At 38.8% G+C, this 10,015-nt stretch overlaps 2 protein-coding genes across 2 annotated transcripts; one reads left to right on the forward strand and one right to left on the reverse strand.

Moving 5' to 3' along the window:
• Positions 1–1,455: 1,455 nt before the first annotated feature.
• Positions 1,456–5,635, reverse strand: med21 (mediator complex subunit 21). Its single transcript, XM_037761090.1, has 4 exons — positions 5,484–5,635; positions 4,085–4,199; positions 3,746–3,846; positions 1,456–2,301 (listed from the first exon to the last, which is right to left on the reverse strand). Exons 1-4 carry the CDS (start codon positions 5,523–5,525, stop codon positions 2,122–2,124), a joined length of 438 nt encoding a protein of 145 aa, XP_037617018.1. The 5' UTR covers positions 5,526–5,635; the 3' UTR covers positions 1,456–2,121.
• fgfr1op2 (FGFR1 oncogene partner 2) lies at positions 5,624–8,837 on the forward strand. The gene is made up of 6 exons (XM_037761089.1): positions 5,624–5,903; positions 7,018–7,154; positions 7,426–7,543; positions 7,634–7,776; positions 7,934–8,047; positions 8,373–8,837. Exons 1-6 carry the CDS (start codon positions 5,831–5,833, stop codon positions 8,508–8,510), a joined length of 723 nt encoding a protein of 240 aa, XP_037617017.1. The 5' UTR covers positions 5,624–5,830; the 3' UTR covers positions 8,511–8,837.
• The last annotated feature ends 1,178 nt before the right edge of the window (positions 8,838–10,015 follow it).

Here is a 10,015-nt window from a genome sequence, read left to right on the forward strand (position 1 = left end):
ATACAAGAGATAACACACCATAAAAGATAATATAAGTGCCACAGAAAGATAGACCACAGCTATATTTCTGGGAATATTTTAAGATATATTTCTGTTAGCATGGCCAAGATCTGAGACCTTTGGTTGGAACATTTCAAGATGACTGTAGCAGCTTGTTTTGGCCAAAAAATACGTCAAACATTGTTCATTGTTTAAACTAGACACTGGAGATTATGTTTTCACATGAGAAATTCCACAGGAAACTGACTTGTTTCCTCCAATCATCTAAAAAAAGGATTCTTAGAAATGCATTCACCCTATCTGGAATTTTTTATTTCCTTGCTCACTTGTGTTTATGTATATGTCAAAGATCTATAGGACAAAGAACAGGTGTTTGCAGTAAATAAAACTGAAAAAAGCAGATAAAACTGTAACACCAACAACAAACTTGTGTTGACCAAAACACAGCAAAAAATGCAGGCTGGTTTCTCTGCCATAAGTCTCCTTATTTGGACGGTTGAGTGCTTTTACTGTGAGAGCCCTGATGTGAACATGCACAGAGGTGGGTGTTACCCTGTTAACACGTCTGGGTGTGGTGTCCAGCGGACAAGGCTGTTTTTATATTTCTTGCATCAATGGGGCCCACTGAGCTGTGACACAGCACCTATATTTAGATTTGGGGATATAAACTCTCTGGCCAGCAGCCTGAGCTCGGATAAGTTCACACTGAGACGGATTCACATCCACATTTTGATTTGAATGAAATTGAGACCCACATGACTTCTGCTGTTGTGGGAAAACATTGGAACTACAGTCAATTGCAGATATTATTAACAGTTCTGTTTCCTATTCAAACTGTTTATAAGATTATCAGAGGAAGGCTGAGATGCTATTTTATCGGATTTAAAAGAAATCGCATAAAAATAAACATTTAATTGGTGATGCATTATTCTATTCTATAAATGAGTTTGGGACCACCCGAGTCCTCTCAGGCCGCTTGGGCTTTAGAAAACTGATATAGAAAGATATTTTTCTTATGTTTAGAGACTTTTAAGAAATTTAAGGTTAATTTACTGTTAATATCAATAAAATGCAGTTTAAGTCCCATTTTGCTATATAGGAAAACACAAAAAAGCAAAACTATTTACTTATGAAATCCTCTCAAACGTCATGAAATATACTAAAACCAGAGCTCAGTTCCTCAAATCATTTTTGAGGTTTTAATATGTGCAGCACCAGCATTTTAAAAAGCAGAAGTGAGGTCATGTTGAAAATGACATCATTTCAACAACATTCAGGAAATGCGCTGAGTGCATCATTCATCAGATCATTTTATAGACTTCATATTTTCTGCTAAGTTATGATTTATCATAGTTTGTGTGATTCTTTGATGAACTACGTGGAGCTAGTGTACTGACCAATAAACAGCTGTTTATGATTAAGGACTGACAAGGACTATAATAGAAACAAGTTGCATGCATTTTGGATATGAATTTAATCATTTTTCATATCAATATGATGAGAGAGGAGCATCACTTGTGAGCCCTAACTGCAACAATAAACACACTTCTTGTTCTGGAGATGAAAAGGCTTCCTCTATTGTTTTCCAAGAAAAAAATGCATCAAAATGTATATGAAAAATCTATGAAAATGTCAAACTAATGATCTTTTACAGATACAATCCGTTCGAACAAATGAAATCTCCAAAGTGTTTGTTAAACTTTATTAAAAAAAGACTTCAGAGTTACTGTGAGCTGAGTGGGTTTGTTAACCGGTCTGAAGAGTGTTGAGAGGTTTCTCAGTGAGGATACTCCAAAACAAGAATTTCAACCATTTCATTCATAAATATCTACAAAAACAGACTTAATCAATATACAACACAGACATAAAACATAAAAAACATGACCATTTACTCAGAAGTATTTTTCAGTATGTGTTTGCCTTGGGACCAGTGTCTGCTGTGTGACAATAACATTGCAATTAAGCAATCAGATGATGTTTCACTGACCGAATGCCACCTCACATTTCCTTTACAGACATATTGTTGGGTGTTTTGAGGCTTGCAGGTGACGTCTGAGGGTAAAAATAAAGAGTCAAAATGAGGGGGGAAATTGTCCAGGACTGCACTGTGTACGTTGCGGGTCAGGATTCGGCTGGCGAGGGCTGGCCTGGTGCTCCGTTGCGGGTGCGGAGCTGAGACTGGGCGATGTCAGCCAGGGCGCTCTGGATCTTCTCCAGCAGCATATCGCCGCGGTAAACCACCTCCTCCAGACGAGCTGCCGCGTCATGGTTCTCCTCCTCCAGCTGCCGCAGACTGGCCGCCTGACGGGAAATCACAGACGGTCACATTCACTTACAATCAAATGTTTTCTGTGCATCAAATGACTGATGTGAGAGTATGTATATACACAGCGATCAGCCATAACATTAGGACAACATGGGCACCCTGACTGGTCTGCTTCCAACACATCAACTTCAAGGACAAAACTTGCTGTCTAATATATCCCACCCACTGCAAGGTGCCATTGTAACGAGATAATCAATGTTATTCACTTCCCCTGTCAGTGGTCATAATGTTATGGCTGATCGGTGTATATTGAATTGTTATTTCCAGCACTCATGTAAGCAATTCCAATGAAGCACCTTTCCATTAATAATGTTATTTTCTACTTCTCTGAGTCTCCTTTTGTTGTTTGTTTTGTAATTCATGCGTGACTCGGATGCAATTTCCCCGCTAGGATTAATTAAGTACTCCATCTTTCTATCTTTATGTTGGAAAGAGCTTCAAGCATCGAGTGCATATTTAGAACAAGAGTAAATTGAGGAGACCCATGAGGGCCGTATCGTCACATGTCCTCTGATTTCAAGAGACGAGTCCAGCAGTGACGGTGTTGATTTTTTTCCTCTCTGGTGTGCCAGAACCAAACTGTTTTGACTACACTGATACAGACGGTGATAAGAACATAGCAACAAATTAAGGAGCATTTTATTTTTGAGGAAAGTCGTTAAAAAAAAAAAAAAAATGCAACGTTGAAAGATGTTTGTGTTGGAAAACTAGCTTCACCCTATGTTGCACTCAGCTATATTCAGCTATCCCAATAGTCATTCCAGATGTACAGATATATTTTTGTACCCGCAGGGATCATTTGAGTTCCATCTAATATAACCTTCTATTTTCAGGCAAGGAGTCAACACAGAAATAGCAGCAAAATTTGGTCTCTATTTGCACTGTAGATAAAATAAGAAATTAACTTAAAAGCACCTCATAAAAACTCACTGACACTAAAAAAAGATGTTTAAAGTGTTCTTTTGAGAAGTTGTTGCATCTGAATTTCAAGATATTCTCATTTGTCCTTCAACAACTGCAGTACATTTTCAGAATCTACACAGTCTTTCTTTAAATGATCAAACCTTAAACTATAGTATATACACTTATTTTGTAAGAGTTGCAATATAATTTGGGAGAGAAATGTATATAATCAGTAATTAAAAATGTTTATCCAAGAGTATATTACTATCGTCTAGCCTTTTTACAATTAGTAACCAGAAGAGCAGCCTGAAAACTGACGATGATCATTTGGTTATTTGTTTTCTACCCATGAGCAGACATCATTTTCCTTGTCAGTGTAGGAAGCAGCTGTACAAGTGTTCACCTGGCTCCCTCTGCTGACCGAAAGCTAGAAATACTAACTGGGCTTTACTATGTGTTCATCGTGGAATCTGTAAGTGAAATGCATGTCTGAAAGGTACTTGTGAATGTGCTGACCTGCAGAGCTGCCGTGGACTCCTCACTGGGCAGAGAGTCGATTAGTACATCCACATCTTTGGCTGTTCTGGCGATCAGGGCGGCAAATAGCTGGGCATATTCTGGGCAGAGAAAAAATGTAATCCTAATGTTAAACAAATCCTGTTTGTCTTGTGATTCATGACTAGAACAACTTGACACAGCTGCATCTCAAATTAATCTTCAGGTTCCCAGCTTTCAGATGATGTACACCACTACTATGTGACATCTACTGTTGACCTGCTATCTCCCCCTAAACACCCCTGTACCCCCCTAAAAAAAACCCCAAAAAAACAGGTATATTGTAGGGAAATGTATCACCTTCTGTTGGGTTTGCTGGCTGATCTTTGTTGATAGCTGTCTGGATGTTACTGAAGGAGGCGGGAGGCGCACATTGCTGCAGGACACCGATGGCATTACAAAACTGATCTGCAAGCTGGACACACAAAACAACAGCATTTGGATTAAGATAAGATAAGATATTCCTTTATTAGTCCTGCAGTGGGGAAATGTGCAGTGTACAGCAGCAAAGGGGATAGTGCAAAAAAACAAGATGCATCAGCTAACACAGTAAAAAAGAGCTAAACAAAGTGTAACAAAATATGAACCATTTAAATAGAAGGAAGTATAAAAATAGGAGCAGAATATACAGTATTGACAATAAACAGACTATTAACAAAATTGCACAAGTGGAAAATGATATTGCACAGTGAGAATGAAATGAATGAATGAATGAATGCCACCTGATAATATCAGGTTATTGTCAGTTTAGGTTGGCAACGAGCTAAAAACATGGTGTTTTTGGTTAGTTCTCTGATAAGTTATGTCTTTTTACTTATTTCTAGTCATTGTCCAGAGCAATTCATGTTAGTTTTATTTACTGTAGTGCCTCTGATTGGACACAAACTAAAGTAGGTAAAGTAGATGTAATAAATAAATATAAACAGAAGTGTTACACTAGAAGTATAAAACATAAAAATAGATGTAATGTAAACAGAGGTAATTGCACTTGTAAAATAGGTAGGGTAGATGTAATAAATAAAATGTAAACAAAGGTAGTTGCACTTGAGGTGTATATGGCTCAAGGATATATCGCACAGACAAATGTATTTCACATTCAGTGTATTAATATTACAGATTTACACAGCATCTGTCATCCAAGGTGTGACTAGAAGAGGAGGGTAGGGTTAACAATGAGCTAAATACATGGTGTTTTTGGTTAGTTCTCTGATAAGTTATGTCTTTTTACTTATTTCTAGTCATTGTCCAGAGCAATTAATGTTAGTTTAATTAACTGTAGTGCCTCTGATTGGACACAAACTAAAGATACACACATGGGAGCTTCAGTTTCTGTTAGTATGACTTCACTTGTGGTCAGTAAGTGATCAGCTGCTCATCCCACAAATGCATGATCCTTACAAGTTGGACATCATTGTGAAGGTAAATAAACAGGCTTTCCAACGATGTAAAATACAATGCCAATTAGCATTTATACAACAGAGAAATAATCCACCAAACACAAGTTTCCACACTTTTTCTTCACCATTTATATAGACTAGCTTTTGATGCTAGCTGTTAGCCACCAGTTAGCTTTGTTTACAAAGTTACTGAGGACAATGGGGCTTCTAGACACTTAGCTAACGACTTCAAATGATATAACCAGTCAAAAAACATATATTTCTAGTTATTTATCGCTCATAAACTCCAGTATTTGTCTCACCGAGTTGACAGCGTCTTGGAGCTGCGTTAGCCTGTCCGCCATGGTTTCTGTGTATTAACACAAAGTCTCGTTATCTCTCGCGAAATCGGGTCCTGATAATCCAAAAGGTCTCGCGATGCTTTGAACGGGATTTTGGAAGCTTTAGGTTAGCATATCATCGTTTAGGTTAGCTGTTAGCAACTTAAATCATCTCCAGACTGGTTTTTACAGCGAGTAAAGTGTTTAAATCAAGTTCTTATTTCACCTCTGCATACATCTCCTTGTGTTTGGTAATGGAACAGCACTGAATCGGATCCTCTAGAGTTACTTGTTGCTCTTTAATGGAGACTAATGTTAGCTTGTAGCTAATGTTAGCTACTAGCCATCAACAGGAAGTAAAGGAACTAGATAACCTGATGTCTTGCACTCTGAATACTCCAGGTAGGACACCTCTTTAACTGCTTTTCTATTGTTAATATGATGAGTTAGAACAACATGTTTATAGTTTGCATGACAGCTGAAGTGTGGGCAGCTAATAAATCAGTAAAGACTTGTGTTAGTACTGCTGGTAATCAATAATAATGTTACTTAAGTCAGTTAACTGGAGCAGAAAGCTTAATTACCATTATGTTTACTACAGCTAAGAAAGATGTGGTGTGTCAGTAACTAAATATATCACTTATAAGAAGGTAATGTTACCTAATTAGCTGACACAGCAGCTGTCATCCAAGGTGTGACTAGAAGAAGAGGAGGGTTAGGGTTAGAAATAAGATAAATACATGGTGTTTTTGGGTTAGTTCTTAAGTTATGTCTTGATAATTCATTGTTTAGAGCAATTAATGTTAGTTTTATTTACTGTAGTGTCACAAACTAAAGATACACACATGGGGGAGCTTCAGTTTCTGTTAGTATGACTCTTCACTTGTGGTCAGTAAGTGATGTAATGAGTAGCTTGATGAGGCATAATGTGCTTTATCTGGACAAATGTATTACCTGAGATAAAAGCCTGATTTAAAATGCAAAGTACAGACTTGTAAATTGCAATAGTCATTCATTCATTCATTCATTCATTCTCACTGTGCAATATCATTTTCCACTTGTGCAATTTTCTTAATAGGCTGTTTATTGTCAATACTGTATATACTGCTCCTATTTTTATACTTCCTTCTATTTAAATGGTTCATATTTTGTTACACTTTTTTTACTGTGTTAGCTGATGCATCTTGTTTTTTGCACTATCCCCTTTGCTGCTGTACACTGCACATTTCCCCACTGTGGGACTAATAAAGGAATATCTTATCTTATCTTATATCACTTAAAAGAAGGTAATGTTAGCTTGAGTGAATTAGCTGACACAGCAGCTGTCATCCAAGGTGTGTCTAGAAGAAGAGGAGGGTAAGATAAGAGATAAGATAAGACCTGGTACCTTACCTGGTATTTATTACACTGAAATATCTCCCATCTGTAAATGGTAGCATTACCCAATTAAATTATAAGGTAAGGAATATCATTAAACCTTCATAGTTCCTGGTGATGATGGCTTGTATTTCCACAGGCATGAACTGCACCTTAGAGAAGGTCCTGGCAGATGCCAAATCATTAGTGGAGAGGCTTCGTAACCATGACAACGCTGCTGAGATGTTAATTGAACAGACAACAACGCTCAACAAGCGAGTGGAGGCCATGCAACAGGTACGGTGTCGCATTATGTTGGTGCCAATTAAATATGAATGTTGTTTTTTTTATAGATGCTTCAATACAAAATTACTAAAAGCTAACATGGTCTGTTGATGAAAATAAGTGTAAGGTGATGACGTAAATCACTTTTAAGTGGCATTTTATTTTGAAATCCAGCAATGATAACAATGATCCTGGCTAAGCACTGTCTTACAATTATGGGTCATCTAAAACTTTAGACTGAAATCTTCCAGTTGTTTAATGTAAGTTGGTTTCTTGTTGACAGTACCAGGAGGAGATTGACTCATTGAACCAGGTAGCGCGACATCGTCCTCGTTCTAGTCTGGTCCTAGGAATCCAGCAGGAAAACCGTCAGATCAGAGATCTCCAGCAGGAAAACAAAGGTAGCTGACGGATGTTCTTGTAGAGGTTTTTCTGCAGCGTTGTCTCCTATAACAAGCCTGCATTCACGCCTGTATTCACTCTCCCTGCAGAGCTACGGTCGTCGTTAGAGGAACACCAGTCTGCGTTAGAGCTCATCATGACCAAATACAGGGAGCAGGTGTTCAGGCTCCTCATGGCCAGCAAGAGGGACGACCCCACCATCGTGACCCAGCTGAAGGAGCAACACACCACGGTCTGTGAGGCACACTGCCTTTTTTCCCCAACTTGATTGTTAAACTTAAAAACACCTAAAGGATGTCATACAATTTTAAGAATATTTAGTATGTGTTTACGCACTTTCCCAACTTCCACTGCCTTTTATTTATGTATTTATTTCTCATCTTTTGTAGGAAATGCAAGCACACATAGACAAGATCAACGAGATGGCCTCCGTGATGAGGAAGGCCATAGAGGTGGACGAGGGACGAATATGTGAAGACGAAGAGAGGATTAAACAGCTAGAGGTAAAAGAAAATGGTCCACTGGTCCACATGTACTTCCAACCGTTCAAATGCAATTATGGTGGAGGGTAGGGACTAAAAAAAAAACTAGCTACAGTGGCTAACATGACACATGGAATTCCAGAGAAAATGAGAAATGTGAGAAATGTGTGACCAAATGTGTGACCAAAATGCTTTGCAAGCGCACAAAAGGTAGGGGGCATCAACGTGCAAATATTCCTGATGCAGGATTAAATGAAAAGCCAGATACACATTAGTATAAATATTAGTAGTAGTGGTATTATTTAATCTGAATGCATTGCTGTATATTTCTGTTTGTGTATCTCAGCTGGAGAACAGCGGCCTCCGAGAGCTGCTTGGAATCAGTCGCGAGGCCTTCCTGGTCCTGAAGAGAGAAGACGCATCAGAGTGCACTTCACTATCGCCGTTGCTGACCAGCGCTGACGTCAGCTTACGAAAGAGTTAGAGAGCCCACGGTGACTGCCCAACCCCCCATCCCTCTCCCCCTGCTGCTGCCACTACTGTGTACAGTCTATTTCCACACATACCACTTCATCTTTCACCCTACAGACCCTCTCCCTTCTCCTGGAGCATTTACAGCATGATGCTGCAGAGCTGCATTCCCGTCTGGCGATTCAGACACAAAGCAGTGTGATACATCTTATTTTTGTTGGTACTTCTGTTATGTTTGCTCATTTTGCCAGCATGCATGAGTCCGCGGTGCCTGCAAAGTTTTAATGTGTGAATGGGTAAAAGAAGGGCTTGAGTTAAAATAAATCTATAAACATGTAAACTGTCTCTGATGGGATGTCATTTTTACTTTAAAGTGTTAAATTCTCTTGTTTTGGTTCTGTTTGGGCGCCTGTGTGGCTACTCAACTTCCCACTTTCACTATTCATGTTGTTGTAGCATATTAGAATCTGCAGCTTGAAAGCAGGAATAGAAACATTATCCAACACACAGGATCTGCTGTAACATCCAACTACCTCTTCTGCGGAACTGCAGCTAGCCACAAGAGTAATGTTGGAAAGCATTCCTCTAATGTTATGGTGTTTATTTCAGTAGCTGAAGGATATTTCTGTAAATGTAACAAATCAAGAACAGCAGCCTTTTTTACTGCTTTAAAGAGGAACCATTATGATTTTGTGCTTTTCCCACTTCCTTTAGTGTGTTATATAGTTTTTTGTGCATGTAAAAATCTGCAAAGTTACAAAGCCTGAAGTCCACGCCAAAGGAAGTTACTCCCCTCCCCGCCACAGAAACACTGCTCCTGAAATGCCCCGCTTGAAGTCCCACCTTTTCTTCTGTAACGTGGTGATGTCAGCAAGTAACCCATTTTGCCTAACGCCAAGTTTGGCACGCCCTCAAACAAAGCTAGTTAATGCGGAGCGGAGTCCAAAGAGTTTAGTTTGGTTGACCAATCACAACAGAGCGAGCCAGCTGACCAATCAGAGCAGACTGGGCTTTTTGATAGGGGGGAGGAGCTCAAACAGAACGTTGCTGCATTACAGCAGATATGAGAAAAATAAAGTGTTTTCTTTTTTTTTTATGTAAAAGCATGTAAACATGTTTTAGTAGAAACCTAAAACCCTAAAATACAAGTATGAACCTGAAAATCAGCATGAATGCCTGAAACACCTGGATTAAAGTCCTGCCTTTCTCTTCCGTAACGTGGTGATGTCACCAAGAAACACAGTTAAACATGTATATATTCTCCAACAACACATGCATCATGTGTCCCAGTTCTTGTCAAAGATATTGCTTTTAATTTTTAGTTGGTATGTCAGTTTTTCCATTGAAAAAATATCACGGACAATCTCAAACCAGTGATCTTTCCCTGGAGGTTCCCCTTTATACCAATTTCTTACTGGCTATAAGCAGAATTTTTGCAAGTTATCCATCTGCTCCATGCACAACCTCTTCAATGTTCCCTAGGTACATTACAGCACAATTGTTTGGAATAGCATATCC

This window comes from Sebastes umbrosus, chromosome 23 (genome assembly GCF_015220745.1).
Source record: "Sebastes umbrosus isolate fSebUmb1 chromosome 23, fSebUmb1.pri, whole genome shotgun sequence".
NCBI classification, from domain to species: domain Eukaryota; kingdom Metazoa; phylum Chordata; class Actinopteri; order Perciformes; family Sebastidae; genus Sebastes; species Sebastes umbrosus.